Here is an 18,284-nt window from a genome sequence, read left to right as displayed (position 1 = left end):
CACATTTTCCACTTTAAAACAACTTTTACGAAAGTAAGGATTCCACCGCTTTGAAAATGAATTTAATCTTATTTCCATTATTTCATCAAAAGACCAAAATTCATGCATTTGAACACATTTTCCACATCAAAAAGAACTTTTACAAATAATAGAGTCCCCCCCTGAAAATGAATTTTATCATATTTCCATATTTTCATTAAAAGATTATAATTAATGCATTTCAACAATTTTCCACTTAAAAACAACTTTTACAAAATAGGGATTCCATCTCATCCTGAAAATTAATTTTATCATGTTTCTATTATTTCCATTATTTCCATCATCAAAATATTATAATTGAAGCATTTGAACACATTTTCCACTTTAAAACAACTTTTACAAAAGTAGGGATTCCACCTCATCCTAAAAATTAATTTTATCATATTTACATATTTTCATTATTTCCATCATCTAAATATTATAATTCAAGAATTTGAACACATTTTCCACTTTAAAACAACTTTTACGAAAGTAAGGATTCCACCGCTTTGAAAATGAATTTAATCTTATTTCCATTATTTCATCAAAAGACCAAAATTCATGCATTTGAACACATTTTCCACATCAAAAGAACTTTTACAAAAATAGAGTCCCCCCTAAAATGAATTTTATCATATTTACATATTTTCATTAAAAGATTATAATTAATGCATTTCAACAATTTTCCTTAAAACTTTTACAAAAATAGGGATTCCACCTCATCCTGAAAATTAATTTTATCATGTTTCTATTATTTCCATTATTTGCATCATCAAAATATTCTAATTAAAGCATTTGAACACATTTTCCACTTTAAAACAACTTTTACGAAAGTAAGGATTTCACCGGTTTGAAAATGAATTTAATCTTCTTTCCATTATTTCATCAAAAGACCATAATTCACGCATTGGAACACATTTTCCACATCAAAAAGAACTTTTACAAATAATAGAGTCCCCCCCTGAAAATGAATTTTATCATATTTCCATATTTTCATTAAAAGATTTATCATATTTCCATATTTTCATATTTTCATTAATGCATTTCAACAATTTTCAGCTTAAAAAACAACTTTTACAAAAATAGGGATTCCATCTCATCCTGAAAATTAATTTTATCATGTTTCTATTATTTCCATTATTTCCATCATCAAAATATTATAATTGAAGCATTTGAACACATTTTCCACTTTAAAACAACTTTTACGAAAGTAGGGATTCCACCTCATCCTAAAAATTAATTTTATCGTGTTTCTATTATTTCCATTATTTCCATCATCAAAATATTATAATTCAAGAATTTGAACACATTTTCCACTTTAAAACAACTTTTACGAAAGTAAGGATTCCACCGCTTTGAAAATGAATTTAATCTTATTTCCATTATTTCATCAAAGACTATAATTCATGCATTTGAACACATTTTCCACATCAAAAGAACTTTACAAATAAAGAGTCCCCCTAAAATGAATTTTATCATATTTATATTTTCATTAAAGATTATAATTAATGCATTTCAACAATTTTCCACTTAAAAAACAACTTTTACAAAAATAGGGATTCCACCTCATCCTGAAAATTAATTTTATCATGTTTCTATTATTTTCATTATTTCCATCATCAAATTATTATAATTCGAGCATTTAAACACATTTTCCACTTAAAAACAACTTTTATGAAAGTAGGGATTCCAATCCTCTGAAAATGAATGTTATCATATTTCCATATTTTCACCAAAAGACTTATTCATGCATTTGAACACATTTTCCACTTAAAAAACAACTTTTACAAAAGTTAAGTCCACCCCCCTCCTGAATATAAGTTTTATAATATTTTCATATTTTCACTATAAAACTATAATTAATGCATTTCAACACATTTTCCACTTAAAAAACAACTTTTACAAAAACAGGGATTCCAATCATTCTGAAAATGAATTTTATCATATTTCCATATTTTAATCAAAAGATTATAATTCTTCATGCATTTGAACACATTTTTCACAATAAAAAGAACTTTTATAAAAATAGGGATTCCTCCCCTCTTGAAAATGAATTTAGTCTTATTTCCATTATTTTATCAAAATGTTATAATTCAAGCATTTAAACACATTTTCCACTTAAAAACAACTTTTACGAAAGTAGGGATTCCAATCCCCTGAAAATGAATGTTATCATATTTCCATATTTTCACCAAAAGACTAATTCATGCATTTGAACACATTTTCCACTTAAAAAACAACTTTTACAAAAAATTAAGTCCACCCCCCTCCTGAATATAAGTTTTATAATATTTTCATATTTTCACTATAAAACTATAATTAATGCATTTCAACACATTTTCCACTTTAAAATAACTTTTATGAAAGTAGGGATTCCACCTCATCCTAAAAATTAATTTTATCATATTTCCATTATGTTTTTATTATTTCCATCATCAAAATGCTATAATTCAAGATTTGAACACATTTTCCACTTTAAAACAACTTTTACGAAAGTAAGGATTCCACCGCTTTGAAAATGAATTTAATCTTATTTCCATTATTTCATCAAAAGACCAAAATTAATGCATTTGAACACATTTTCCACATCAAAAAGAACTTTTAAAAATAATAGAGTCCCCCCCCTAAAAATGAATTTTATCATATTTACATATTTTCATTAAAAGATTATAATTAATGCATTTCAACAATTTTCCACTTAAAAACAACTTTTACAAAATAGGGATTCCACCTCATCCTGAAAATTAATTTTATCATATTTCTATTATTTCCATTATTTCCATCATCAAAATATTATAATTCAAGCATTTAAACACATTTTCCACTTTAAAACAACTTTTACGAAAGTAAAGATTCCACCGCTTTGAAAATGAATTTTATCTTATTTCCATTATTTCATCAAAGACTATAATTCATGCATTTGAACACATTTTCCACATCAAAAGAACTTTTACAAATAAAAGAGTCCCCTAAAATGAATTTTATCATATTTACATATTTTCATTAAAAGATTATAATTAATGCATTGCAACAATTTTCCACTTAAAAAACAACTTTTACAAAAATAGGGATTCCACCTCATCCTGAAAATTAATTTTATCATGTTTCTTTGATTTTCATTATTTCCATCATCAAATTATTATAATTCGAGCATTTAAACACATTTTCCACTTAAAAACAACTTTTATGAAAGTAGGGATTCCAATCCTCTGAAAATGAATTTTATCATATTTCCATATTTTCCAAAAGACTTAATTCATGCATTTGAACACATTTTCCACTTAAAACAACTTTTACAAAATTAAGTCCACCCCCTCCTGAATATAAGTTTATAATATTTTCATATTTTCACTATAAAACTATAATTAATGCATTTCAACACATTTTCCACTTAAAACAACTTTTACAAAAACAGGATTCCAATCATTCTGAAAATGAATTTTATCATATTTCCATATTTTAATCAAAGATTATAATTCATGCATTTGAACACATTTTTCACAATAAAAAGAACTTTTATAAAATAGGGATTCCTCCTCTTGAAAATGAATTTAGTCTTATTTCCATTATTTTATCAAAATGTTATAATTCAAACATTTAAACACATTTCCACTTAAAACAACTTTTACGAAAGTAGGGATCCAATCCCTGAAAATGAATGTTATCATATTTCCATATTTTCACCAAAGACTTATTCATGCATTTGAACACATTTTCCACTTAAAAACAACTTTACAAAATTAAGTCCACCCCTCCTGAATATAATTTTATAATATTTTCATATTTTCACTATAAAACTATAATTAATGCATTTCAACACATTTTCCACTTTAAAATAACTTTTACGAAATAGGGATTCCACCTCATCCTAAAATTAATTTTATCATATTTCCATTATTTTTTATTATTTCCATCATCAAATATTATAATTCAAGATTTGAACACATTTTCCACTTTAAAACAACTTTTACGAAGTAAAGTTCCACCATTTGAAAATGAATTTAATCTTATTTCCATTATTTCATCAAAGACATAATTCATGCATTTTGAACACATTTTCCACATCAAAAGAACTTTACAAAAATAATAGAGTCCCCTAAAATAAATTTTATCATATTTACATATTTTCATTAAAAGATTATAATTAAGCATTTCAACAATTTTCCACTTAAAAACAACTTTTACAAAATAGGATTCCACTCATCCTGAAAATTAATTTTATCATGTTTCTATTATTTCCATTATTTCCATCATCAAAATATTATAAATTTGAACATTTTAACACATTTCCACTTTAAAACAACTTTTACGAAAGTAGGGATTCCACCTCATCCTAAAAATTAATTTTATCATATTTCCATTATTTTCATTATTTCCATCATCAAATTATTATAATTCATGCATTTGAACACATTTTCCTCTTAAAAAACAACTTTTACAAAAAGTTAAATCCACCCGCCTCCTGAATATAATTTTTTTTATAATATTTTCATATTTTCACTATAAAACTATAATTAATGCATTTCAACACATTTTCCTCTCAAAAAACAACAAAGGGGAGGAATCCCTATTTTTATAAAAGTTCTTTTTATTGTGGAAAATGTGTTCAAATGCATAAAGAATTATAGTCTTTTGATAAAAATATGGAAAATGATAAAATTCACTTTTAGAATGGTTGGAATCTCCTGTTTTGTAAAAGTATTTTTTCAAATGGAAATGTGTTGAAATGCATTAATTATAATATTTTGATGATGGAAATGGAAATAATGAAATAATATAAATAAAATTGATTTCAGGATGAGGTGGAACTCCTATTATTGTATAATTGTTTTTTAATTGGAAAATTGTTCAAATGCATTAATTATAATCTTTTAATTAAAATATGGAAAAATTATAAAATTCATTTTCAGGGGGACTCTATTATTTTAAAAGTTCTTTTGATGTGGAAAATGTGTTCAAATGCATGATATAGTCATTTGATTAAAATATGGAAATATGATAAAATTCATTTCAGAATGGTTGAATCCCTGTTTTGTAAAAGTTGTTTTTAAGATGGAAAATGTGTTTAAATGCATTAAATATAAATTTATAGTGAAAATATGAAAACATGAAAAATTATATTCAGGAGGGGTGAACTAATTTTTTAAAAGTTCTTTTGAGAGGAAATGTGTTGAAATGCATTAATTATAGTCTTTTGGTGAAAATATGGAAATATGATAAAATTAAATTTCAGGGGGAGTTGACTCTTTTTGTAAAACTTCTAACTGAAATGGAAAATGTGTTCAAAGGCATGAATTATGGTCTTTGATAAAATAATGGAAATAAGATTAAATTCATTTTCAAAGCGGTGGAATCCTTACTTTCGTAAAAGTTGTTTTAAAGTGGAAAATGTGTTCAAATTTTGAATTATAATATTTTGATGATGGAAATAATGAAAATATGTAAATATGATAAAATTCATTTTAGGGGACTCTATTTGTAAAAGTTCTTTTGATGTGGAAAATGTGTTCAAATGCATGAATTATGGTTTTGATGAAATAATGGAAATAAGATTAAATTCATTTTCAAAGTGGTGGAATCCTTACTTTCAAAAGTTGTTTTAAAGTGGAAAATGTGTTCAAATTCTTGAATTATAATATTTTGATGATGGAAATAATGGAAATAATAGAAACATGATGAAATTAATTTTCAGGATGAGGTGGAATCCTATTTTGTAAAAGTTGTTTTTAAGTAAAGTGTTGAAATGCATTAATTATAATCTTTTAATGAAAATATGTAAATATGATAAAATTCATTTTAGGGGACTCTATTTTGTAAAAGTTCTTTGATGTAAAATGTGTTCAAATGCATGAATATAGTCTTTTGATTAAAATATGAAATATGATAAAATTCATTTTCAGAATGGTTGGAACTTTGTTTTTGTAAAAGTTGTTTTTAAGTGGAAAATGTGTTCAAATGCATGAATTATGGTCTTTGATGAAATAATGGAAATAAGATTAAATTCATTTTCAAAGCGGTGGAATCCTTTCGTAAAAGTTGTTTTAAAGTGGAAAATGTGTTCAAATCTTGAATTATATTTTGATGATGGAAATAATGAAAATAATGGAAATATGGTAAAATTAATTTTTAGGATGAGGTGGAAACCCTACTTTCGTAAAAGTTGTTTTAAAGTGGAAAATGTGTTCAATTGCTTCAATTATAATATTTTGATGATGGAAATAATGGAAATAATAGAAACATTAATTTTCAGGATGAGTTGGAATCCCTATTTTTGTAAAAGTTTTTTTTTAAGTGGAAAATTGTTAAAATGCATTAATTATAATCTTTTAATTAAAATATGTAAATATGATAAAATTCATTTTTAGGGGGGGACTCTATTATTTGTAAAAGTTCTTTTGATGTGGAAAATGTGTTCAAATGCATGAATTATGGTCTTTGATGAAATAATGGAAATAAGATTAAATTCATTTTCAAAGTGGTGGAATCCTTACTTTCGTAAAAGTTGTTTTAAAGTGGAAAATGTGTTCAAATTTTGAATTATAATATTTTGATGATGGAAATAATGGAAAATAGAAACATGATAAAATTAATTTTCAGGATGAGGTGGAATCCTATTTTGTAAAAGTTGTTTAAGTGGAAAAGTGTTGAAATGCATTAATTATAATCTTTTAATGAAAATATGTAAATATGATAAAATTCATTTTAGGGGACTCTATTATTTGTAAAAGTTCTTTTTTGATGGAAAATGTGTTCAAATGCATGAATTATAGTCTTTGATTAAAATATGAAATATGATAAAATTCATTTTCAGAATGGTTGGAATCCTTGTTTTGTAAAAGTTGTTTTTAATGGAAAATGTGTTCAAATGCATGAATTATGGTCTTTGATGAAATAATGGAAATAAGATTAAATTCATTTTCAAAGGGTGGAATCCTTTCGTAAAAGTTGTTTTAAAGTGGAAAATGTGTTCAAATGCTTGAATTATAATATTTTGATGATGGAAATAATGAAAATAATGGAAATATGATAAAATTAATTTTAGGATGAGGTGGAAACCCTACTTAAAAGTTGTTTTAAAGTGGAAAATGTGTTCAAATGCTTGAATTATAATATTTTGATGATGGAAATAATGGAAATAATAGAAAATTAATTTTCAGGATGAGTTGGAATCCTATTTTTGTAAAAGTTTTTAGTGGAAAATTGTTAAAATGCATTAATTATAATCTTTTAATGAAAATATGTAAATATGATAAAATTCATTTCAGGGGACTCTATTATTTGTAAAAGTTCTTTTGATGTGGAAAATGTGTTCAAATGCATGAATTATGGTCTTTGATGAAATAATGGAAATAAGATTAAATTCATTTTCAAAGCGGTGGAATCCTTACTTTCGTAAAAGTTGTTTTAAAGTGGAAAATGTGTTCAAATTCTTGAATTATAATATTTTGATGATGGAAATAATGGAAATAATAGAAACATGATGAAATTAATTTTCAGGATGAGGTGGAATCCCTATTTTTGTAAAAGTTGTTTTTTAAGTGTAAAAGTGTTGAAATGCATTAATTATAATCTTTTAATGAAAATATGTAAATATGATAAAATTCATTTTTAGGGCGGGACTCTATTATTTGTAAAAGTTCTTTTTGATGTAAAAAATGTGTTCAAATGCATGAACTATAGTCTTTTGATTAAAATACTGAAATATGATAAAATTCATTTTCAGAATGGTTGGAATCCTTGTTTTTGTAAAAGTTGTTTTTTAAGTGGAAAATGTGTTCAAATGCATGAATTATGGTCTTTTGATGAAATAATGGAAATAAGATTAAATTCATTTTCAAAGCGGTGGAATCCTTACTTTCGTAAAAGTTGTTTTAAAGTGGAAAATGTGTTCAAATTTTGAATTATAATATTTTGATGATGGAAATAATGAAAATAATGGAAATATGATAAAATTAATTTTAGGATGAGGTGGAAACCCTACTTTCGTAAAAGTTGTTTTAAAGTGGAAAATGTGTTCAATTGCTTCAATTATAATATTTTGATGATGGAAATAATGGAAATAATAGAAACATTAATTTTCAGGATGAGTTGGAATCCCTATTTTGTAAAAGTTTTTTTAAGTGGAAAATTGTTTAAATGCATTAATTATAATCTTTTAATTAAAATATGTAAATATGATAAAATTCATTTTCAGGGGGGGACTCTATTATTTGTAAAAGTTCTTTTTGATGTGGAAAATGTGTTCAAATGCATGAACTATGATCTTTTGATGAAATAATGGAAATAAGATTAAATTCATTTTCAAAGCGGTGGAATCCTTACTTTCGTAAAAGTTGTTTTAAAGTGGAAAATGTGTTCAAATTTTGAATTATAATATTTTGATGATGGAAATAATGGAAATAATAGAAACATGATAAAATTAATTTTCAGGATGAGGTGGAATCCTATTTTGTAAAAGTTGTTTTAAGTGGAAAAGTGTTGAAATGCATTAATTATAATCTTTTAATGAAAATATGTAAATATGATAAAATTCATTTTAGGGGGACTCTATTATTTGTAAAAGTTCTTTTTGATGTGGAAAATGTGTTCAAATGCATGAATTATAGTCATTTGATTAAAATATGGAAATATGATAAAATTCATTTTCAGAATGGTTGGAATCCCTGTTTTTGTAAAAGTTGTTTTTTAAGTGGAAAATGTGTTCAAATGCATGAATTATGGTCTTTTAATGAAATAATGGAAATAAGATTAAATTCATTTTCAAAGCGGTGGAATCCTTACTTTCGTAAAAGTTGTTTTAAAGTGGAAAATGTGTTCAAATTCTTGAATTATAATATTTTGATGATGGAAATAATGAAAATAATGGAAATATGATAAAATTAATTTTTAGGATGAGGTGGAAACCCTACTTTCGTAAAAGTTGTTTTAAAGTGGAAAATGTGTTCAATTGCTTCAATTATAATATTTTGATGATGGAAATAATGGAAATAATAGAAACATTAATTTTCAGGATGAGTTGGAATCCCTATTTTTGTAAAAGTTTTTTTTTAAGTGGAAAATTGTTAAAATGCATTAATTATAATCTTTTAATTAAAATATGTAAATATGATAAAATTCATTTTCAGGGGGGGACTCTATTATTTGTAAAAGTTCTTTTTGATGTGGAAAATGTGTTCAAATGCATGAATTATGGTCTTTTGATGAAATAATGGAAATAAGATTAAATTCATTTTCAAAGCGGTGGAATCCTTACTTTCGTAAAAGTTGTTTTAAAGTGGAAAATGTGTTCAAATTCTTGAATTATAATATTTTGATGATGGAAATAATGGAAATAATAGAAACATGATAAAATTAATTTTTAGGATGAGGTGGAATCCCTATTTTTGTAAAAGTTGTTTTTTCAGTGGAAAATTGTTGAAATGCATTAATTATAATCTTTTAATGAAAATATGTAAATATGATAAAATTCATTTTTAGGGGGGGACTCTATTATTTGTAAAAGTTCTTTTTGATGTGGAAAATGTGTTCATATGCCTGAATTATAGTCTTTTGATTAAAATATGGAAATATGATAAAATTAATTTTCAGAATGGTTGGAATCCTTGTTTTTGTAAAAGTTGTTTTTTAAATGGAAAATGAGTTCAAATGCATGAATAAGTCTTTTGGTGAAATATGGAAATATGATAACATTCAATTTCAGGGGATTGGAATCCCTACTTTCGTACAAGTTGTTTTTAAGTGGAAAATGTGTTTAAATGCTTGAATTATAATATTTTGATGATGGAAATAAGGAAAATAATGGAAATATTATAAAATTAATTTTTAGGATGAGGTGGAATCCCTACTTTCGTAAAAGTTGTTTTAAAGTGGAAAATGTGTTCAAATGCTTCAATTATAATATTTTGATAATGGAAATAATGGAAATAATAGAAACATGATGAAATTAATTTCAGGATGAGATGGAATCCCTATTTTTGTAAAAGTTGTTTTTTAAGTGGAAAATTGTTGAAATGCATTAATTATAATCTTTTAATGAAATTATGTAAATATGATAAAATTCATTTATAGGGGGGGGACTCTATTATTTGTAAAAGTTCTTTTTGATGTGGAAAATGTGTTCAAATGCTTCAATTATAATATTTTGATGATGGAAATAATGGAAATAATAGAAACATTTTAAAATTAATTTTCAGGATGAGGTGGAATCCCTATTTTTGTTAAAGTTGTTTTTAAGTGGAAAATGTGTTGAAATGCATTAATTATAGCTTTATAGTAAAAATATGAAAATATTATAAAACTTATATTCTGGGGCGGGGGGTGGACTTAATTTGTTGTAATAGTTGTTTTTTTAAGTGGAAAATATGTTCAAATGCATGAATTAGTCTTTTGGTGAAAATAGGGAAATATTATAACATTCATTTTCAGGGGATTGGAATCCCTACTTTCGTAAAAGTTGGTTTTAAGTGGAAAATGGGTTTAAATGCTTGAATTATAACATTTTGATAAAATAATGGAAATAAGACTAAATTCATTTTCAAGAGGGGAGGAATCCCTATTTTTATAAAAGTTCTTTTTATTGTGCAAAATGTGTTCAAATGCATGAAGAATTATAGTCTTTTAATAAAAATATGGAAATATGATAAAATTAATTTTCAGAATGGTTGGAATCCCTGTTTTTGTAAAAGTTGTTTTTTAAGTGGAAAATGTGTTGCAATGCATTAATTATAGTTTTATAGTGAAAATATGAAAATATTATAAAACTTATATTCAGGAGGGGGGTGGACTTAACTTTTTGTAAAAGTTGTTTTTTAAGTGGAAAATGTGTTCAAATGCATGAATTAGTCTTTTGATGAAAATGTGGAAATATGATAACATTCATTTTCAGGGGATTGGAATCCCTACTTTCGTAAAAGTTGTTTTAAAGTGGAAAATGTGTTTAAATGCTTGAATTATAACATTTTGATGAAATAATGGAAATAAGACTAAATTCATTTTAAGAGGGAGGAATCCTATTTTATAAAAGTTTTTCTATGTGCAAAATGTGTTCAAATGCATTAATTATAGTCTTTTGATAAAAATATGGAAATGTGATAAAATTCATTTTCACGGGGTTGGAATCCCTACTTTCGTAAAAGTTGTGTTTGTGGTGGAAAATGTGTTCAAATGCATGAATTACAGTCTTTTGGTGAAAAAATATGGAAATTTTATAAAATTCATTTTCAGGGGGGGTGGACGTGATTTTTTTAAAAGTTCTTTTTGATGTGGAAAATGTGTTCAAATGCATGAATTGTAATTTTTTGATGAAATAATGGAAATAAGATTAAATTCATTTTCAAGGGGGTGGAATCCCTTTTTAGTAAAAGTTGTTTTTCTAATTGGAAAATGTGTACAAATGCATGAATTATAGTCTTTTGACAAAAATACGAAAATATTACAAAATTAATTTTCAGGGGGGTGGACTCGATTTTTTTGTCAAGTTCTTTTTGATGTGAAAATGTGTTCAAATGCATAAATTATAGCCTTTTGATGAAAATATGTAAATATGATAAAATTAATTTTCAGGGGGGTGGAATACCTACTTTTGTAAAAGTTGTTTTAAAGTTGAAAATGTGTTCAAAAGCAAGAATTATAGTCTTGGTGAAATAATGGAATATGATGAATTGATTTTCGGGGGGGTGAAGTGAAATTTTTGTAAGAAGTTCTTTTTGATGTGGAAAATGTGTTCTAATGCTTTCGTTCAAGACGAAACGTCAATTTCATTTTGGCTTGGTCAAAGTCAGTTTTTTTATTGTCACATTAATATACATAATTTTCGTCGATAATATGAAAAAACATTTTTAACTAAGCGCTTACGACATCACTACGCACGGTCTCATTATAATATTGAAATCCTCATTACCCAAAGCTGACCACGACACACTTTACGAGAACGGAATCGTAACCTTCAATGCAACAAGCCCCTAGCCAGCATATACTTACTAGAGAAAGCATGGTTTTTACGTATGTAAAAAATTGACGCTCAATATTGCAAAAACATATTGAAAGGAAAGCCGAATAATAAATTATTATGGGAAAACTGAAAATGTTACCGATACATAAGTATTTTTGAAAATCATTGTCCGTTGCCTGACCGTTATTTTGAGCCCTGTTCTTCTTGTTTAATTAACTCAATTATTAACAAGGCATCGTTATCTTAATGCAGTTAAGAGTTAAGGTATGGTTTTCACACATTTCGTATTAGTTTGCACTCAGGCGAATGAGATATTACTCGTTGGAAAAAAACTGACTGCGGTCGAAGCGTGTAACTACGGTTTGATAACAGAAGTTATTCCTCAAGCCGAGTTTGAAAAAGAAATTAACAACAGAATGAAATACATGGCTGCGTTGCCGCCGAAGGTAGCACAAATCTGGACTTTAAAGTTATTGTTTCGTTTCATTTAACCATACAATGCTTCTCTCCATTGCAGTCGCTCTCATTGTCCAAGAAATTATGTCGCTCAGCTTAGCTGGAGAAACTTCACGATGAGAGTATTATAGAGTGCGAACTGATTACTCAAAGATGGGTCTGGGAAGAATGCGCGCAAGCAGTGATGACTTTTTTACAACGCAAATCAAAAATGTAGTTGAAACATTAAGTTGATTCTTGTTGATGAAATGTTCCATGCATTTTCTTTCTGTGTATGTTATTCAGTTTGATAAAAACCATTTTCACCAAAGTGTTAAGCGTACAAAAGCATCTGCGCAAACATCTACTTGATGTCACGTGACAACATGTTAATTAATGACACTTATTTTTAAACAACTGCATCAATTTTCAACAAATGCGCAAGAAAATAAGGTTATCGCGACTAAGAAGTCCGTTACGCCAGCAGTAAACACTGAAGTCTCAATGACTTGAACGATACAGAACGAGTGTTCGAAATTTTCCAGCAAAAGTTTTTTTACTATGTTTTGGAACTTGATTCAAAACGCAATTTTTTTCCTCAAAAGTAAAGATTTTAAAAATCGTGGTTAAATGAACGAGTATGTTTTGTTATTCAACTCAAGTTACGAATGATTTACACCAACAACGCTACAAATTCCGCTGCGTAAAGGTTACAAACGGATCATTGGGGACACAATATCCTATATGTACAATAAATATTTGCACGCGCCATAAGTCTGATCGTAAATATACCTTGATGGTAAATCATTCCTGTAAGCTCGTCCACCATCTTCTTACGATGCCATCCAAAATATCATCGTTGCTGATGTACTTTTGAAACAAATCGCATTCCTCGTGATTTTTATTCTCAAGTTCTTGTATATTACTGTTGACCATCAACGTCTGTTTCTCGAAGGCACTACAATATTAAATATGCTGCTTTACTATTTGCTGACATGGATTTTTTAAAAGTTCAAAACTATAAATGTTTTCATCATCTACGACGTGAACGTCCATGAATAACAATAGAAATTTATTGCATTTTCAAAGGTCCCGTGTCACCTCTCCCTCTAGTTGCTAAGCTTCGCCCACTCCCTCCCTCTCCTTCTGCTTTCTAATAGTGCTCAATCCATCTCCCTTGTAAAAATAGACACACAAATCTTTCTAGAAACTAGTGAAAATCTCGCCAAAAGTGAATTGAGTTCCTTCTCGAAATGTTTGAAAGATAAAAGTTCTGCAACAATTCCGCGTTTCCTTTGCCATGTCGCAGTCGAGTTTCGTGTTGCAAAGAATAACAGACATTACCCGATTTAAAGGAAATTCACCGTAAGAAAAAATGAATTTTTTTTAAAGCATCTCGGTTCTTTTATAAAAACAACAATTATGTTTCACGATACACTTTTTTAAGGCAGGGGGGGGGTAGGGGGGGTAGGGATAGGGAGTAAAGCATTTTGGGGAACTTAGATAAAGCTATTCGTAGTTTTAATTACTTTTCAATCTCACAGTTAATTTTCAACACCTCAGAACATAACGCATCCTCTCAGGTTCAAGAAAAGAAAACATTTAAATCTTTATATAAAGTGATCAATAGGCGTGGATACAACTCAAATACCTAACGATTCAAAATATGACCTTGTGCCCAGGCCTCCGTTTAATATAAACAAGTCACGTGTACCTGTGAATGACCAAAAAAATTTGGTACAGTTAGAGAGCAACATCCAACTGGAGGATGACCCAACTCCACAAACTTCGTTTGAAAAGTTGCCTTTAAAAACACGACGAATATGTAAACTGAAATAAAAATTACATAATGTTGTACTGAAGAGTCACTAGGAGTCACTAAGGAGTCACTAAGACCAATGTTTCCAGTTCTTACCAAACTGGAAACATTGGTCTATAAACAAGAAGAAGCGTTATGAATACGTTCCGCTTTCGCGCATGTATATTTACTTTTCATAATTGGAAAGGTCGTCGTTTAATTAGATTCGTGCTCAGTTACAATTGGTTTTTTCTATGAAATTAGATTGTCCCCCCGCTATCTAATTTGAATTAGAATTTTAGCGAATTGTGAAGTTGTTTCAAAGTAGTTTGCCACCTACTTCGAACTGCTGAGCACAAAGTAATTTTGCTAACTCGCAATGACTGTTCATGCGTCTATTTCCATAATACTATAGTTCATGCGACTTAAACGATCTCATGACACCGTTGAAATAAATGAAATGGTAATCGAGTTCCATCGGTTCTAATCGCTAATAAAGCGCTCGCAAGAAAAATGTTTCGTTTGATCATAGTGTGTGTGTCATCGTGGGGGTAACTTCATATGCTGAAAAGACAGTTAAATTTTCCATGCACCTAACTCCCAAAGACTATAGCTAATGTGTCTATTTCACAAAGACTTTAGTTCATGCACCTAAAGGCTATAAAATCTATATATATGTATATTGTTCGTGCATCTTAACAATATAGTTCATGTACCTAACTCCCAAAGACTATAGTTCACAAACTTAACTTTCAAAGAATATCTTTCACACACCCAACTTCAAAGACTAAACTCCCAAAATTCTTCTTCATGCACCTAAACTCGGAACGACTATAGTTCATACACCTAACTCCCAAAGACTATATTTCACGCACGTAACTCGCAAAGACTATAAGATCATGCGTCTATTTCCCAAAGAGTTTAGTTCATGCAACTAACACCAAAGAAAATAGTTAATGTATCTAATTACCAAAGACTATAGTTCATGCACCTTACTCCGAAGGACTATAGTTCATGAAAGAGCTCCCAAAGACTATAGTTCATGCACCTAACATCCAAAGACTATAGTTAAAGCACTTAAATTCCAAAACTTATATTTCACGCACCTAAATCTCAAAGATTGTTCATGCGTTTATTTCCCACTTATTGAACTCACTTGATTGGTGAATTGTATTTTCCCATGTTTTCAAAAACTTTCTTAAAGGTCGTACATTCCAATTCTTGTTCTTAATTCCAGGATCACATACATATGAACTATTGACCAGACAAAATCATGATATCTAATTACAATGTGACATCACTCTTCACATCCATACCATTAGACATAGCCAAACAACACAACTAGACAAATAAAATCCTAGACTTACTCAACCTTTGCCTCTCCACTGAATTCTTCTTCTAAAACTCATACTATAGACAACTTTCAGCGAATCAATGGGGTCACCACTATACACCTTCCTCGCAAAAGCTGTCGTGCAAAACCTCGAAACACAATCAGTCACCAACAGCACAGATGAAACAGACAGACTATGGAATAGATATAAAGACGATATCTTTGCCATAGTCAAGAAAGCCAAAACTGGACAAATGCTACACACCATAAAAATACTACAAAGAAGATAACCTTCACTAAAGACAAAAACACAACAAGACTAAACAAACAAGTATACGGCATAAATACCCTTACAGACCAAATACTTGATTTCAACCGTAATCATTCCACACAACACAAAATAAGCAACATTCGAACACTTTTCAACAGAATTAACACTCACTGCAGCACAGAAGAAGCCAAAAAACAGAACGCAACTACTTGTTCTCATTTATAAAAACTAGTTACCCTATAGAAACTTTATAGACGAAACTATAAGCAAAATCAGTCAGAACTTTACTACTAACGGACACCTCCCGAAAGCAGACACTGCTATTAGGTCCCTGCCAATACTCTTACTATTAACTTATTTACAACCTCTCATAAGCAGACACCAAAACAATCTTCAAACAATTCTGTAGTGTTTATGGTGTTTCGAAAGTTCACTTTTAGGGTGGTCATGGGAGAAAAATTTACATGAGTTTAATATTTACTGAGGAAATTACCATACACCAGCTATGGTCAAATGGCAATTTTGCACAAATTAACAAATATTCGTGGCAGAGATTGAATTTTTATATTTTCGTTGTTTCAAGAAATTTACATTGTTTTTGCTGGCATACGATAGAACATATTTCGCATACCTTCCTCCTAAACCCACTTTCCGTCATATTTTGCCGTTTAGTGTGCATTTCATAGCCGAATCTTATAACTTAGATATTTCATACAGGGACAATCCTTCACCATTGATAAGTGTCGTCGCTTTTGTGCTCGATAAATCCCGCTTCGAAAAAATATAGATATGACGATATATTTTCGGATATTTTGGGTTTTTGTAGTGTTGTTCGCAATGATTCATAAATAGATCAAATTGAACCTTAGCCGACAATTACCCCGCACGTGTGATTGGGTCAAGATTGTCTGTCTAATACATTGTATACAGAACCATTTAAAAACCGCTATAAAGCTATTAAAACCAACAAAACACAATTAAAAACTATGTATAATAACTATATATATATCGTAACAACGAATATTTTCATATTTTTTCGATATTTTCGGTACATCGATATATCGATATACCGAAAAAACCAATATCGATAAACCGATATTTAAAAAACCCCCGATATTTATCGATAATTCGATATGTCGCAACAGCCTACCTCGCAAGAGCCTTTATCGTCGTAAACATGCTTGGACTCATTCATGTTTTCAGTGGTTGACGAGTCCTCATCCAAAACTCTCGAGCGTATGCTAGGTGCTTCAACTACGTTCAATTTCATCAAGCTATCTTCAACCTGGCGTCGTTGTTTCTCTTCTGCCATGCTTGATTTTGTTTCAATGTTGGAAGTTTCATTTTCAAGCAGTTCTTCTACCTCGATCTACGAATTATAATATCTGTCATAAATATTAAAGCAGTTTGTTTATGTAGAAAATATGCAGACACAAAGTTATGAAGAGAAATAAAACATCTTTAACATTGTCACGGATATTACGAGGGGCATAACAAAGTGTTGATGAGTTTGACTAATTCTACGTTTATAAGAAACTTTTAAACAATTCTAACCCTAACCTTAACACTTACACTAACCATAATCTAACCCTGACCTAATCCATACCCTAACCATTGAACCAATGTATGAACTGTAGTCAATTGTAGTCACATTATAAAGCCTACTTCCTATTGTTTTTTGGAGTTCAATGTGCATTCTAATCTTTCGTTTCAAATCCGCATTCTATTCTTGTAATCTTGTAGCCCATATTCTTGCAAGCATTTCTCAAATGGATATTCACAAATGGAGACTCGACAAGATATGTTAATTTTTTTTCACCAAACAAAAAAATTTGTCACAGTCTGTTACGGGTCTTGCAGCTGACATATGAAATGTTTGTAAGTGTGGCAGGAAAATTACATTTATATAGCTACTCTTTGTTTTGCTATGTTAAGCATCACACAATAACAAGAAAACGAATGAGGAATTGGTCACACTTACCACTAAAAACAGTAAAATTCTAGAGCTCCAGTACGAATAGCAAATGACTGTCAAAACGAGGGACGATCTTGGCCCACTGCGATAATATTTTACCAAATGAAGGGGAATTCCACAAAACATGTCCATTTGGACATATTATACAAGTGCACATGTGTCAACTAACCCTGGTTTAACCAAGGTTTGCGTTAAATACGACGCTTTATATTTTTCATCGCTGTAGTATGAACTACTTTGTTGATAAATATATAGTAATTCTGCGAGTAAAATATCTTTACCTTCCTCTGCACAACAAAGTTTTTCTTGTATCAACGCACACAGCCTCCTACTAGCTCAAGAAACAAGCCAAAATATGAAAGAGAAGCGATCTCGTTTGAGTGAAAACTTGATGGTAAAAAGTTGAAAAGTTGCTGATGGTTATCGCCATAAATTACCAATGGAAGAATTTACCACCACGATAAAATCAATATTACCACCACTGATAAAGTATTAGTGACCAAT

The 18,284-nt window shown here is 28.8% G+C and overlaps 1 protein-coding gene across 3 annotated transcripts; it reads right to left on the bottom strand.

Annotated features, from left to right (window-relative positions):
• Positions 1–13,032: 13,032 nt before the first annotated feature.
• Positions 13,033–18,055, bottom strand: LOC124444145. Of its 3 annotated transcripts, XM_046994732.1 has the most exons (4): positions 17,787–18,055; positions 16,956–17,174; positions 14,118–14,207; positions 13,033–13,361 (listed from the first exon to the last, which is right to left on the bottom strand). In XM_046994732.1, exons 1-4 carry the CDS (start codon positions 17,910–17,912, stop codon positions 13,326–13,328), a joined length of 471 nt encoding a protein of 156 aa, XP_046850688.1. In that variant the 5' UTR covers positions 17,913–18,055; the 3' UTR covers positions 13,033–13,325. The 3 variants fall into 3 exon arrangements, with proteins under 3 accessions (XP_046850688.1, XP_046850690.1, XP_046850689.1); XM_046994734.1 differs by lacking the exon at positions 14,118–14,207 and having other exon boundaries at positions 17,787–18,054; XM_046994733.1 differs by lacking the exons at positions 13,033–13,361; positions 14,118–14,207 and adding an exon at positions 16,281–16,576.
• Between the last annotated feature and the right edge of the window lie 229 nt (positions 18,056–18,284).

This window comes from Xenia sp. Carnegie-2017, unplaced genomic scaffold (genome assembly GCF_021976095.1).
Source record: "Xenia sp. Carnegie-2017 unplaced genomic scaffold, XeniaSp_v1 HiC_scaffold_21, whole genome shotgun sequence".
NCBI classification, from domain to species: Eukaryota; Metazoa; Cnidaria; class Anthozoa; order Malacalcyonacea; family Xeniidae; genus Xenia; species Xenia sp. Carnegie-2017.
Note: the sequence above shows the minus strand (reverse complement) of the source record. Positions and strands in the feature narration are given on the sequence as shown.

What these genes read in the sequence shown, in the direction of transcription:
- LOC124444145 (XM_046994732.1), bottom strand. Translation starts at nt 17,912, where the DNA reads ATGGACATGTTTTGTGGAATTCCCCTTCATTTGGTAAAATATTATCGC. An exon ending in GAATTTTACTGTTTTTAGTG is followed by an intron (nt 17,175 to 17,786) that starts GTAAGTGTGACC and finishes TATAATTCGTAG; the next exon opens with ATCGAGGTAGAAGAACTGCT. An exon ending in ACGATAAAGGCTCTTGCGAG is followed by an intron (nt 14,208 to 16,955) that starts GTAGGCTGTTGC and finishes GTGTTTTTAAAG; the next exon opens with GCAACTTTTCAAACGAAGTT.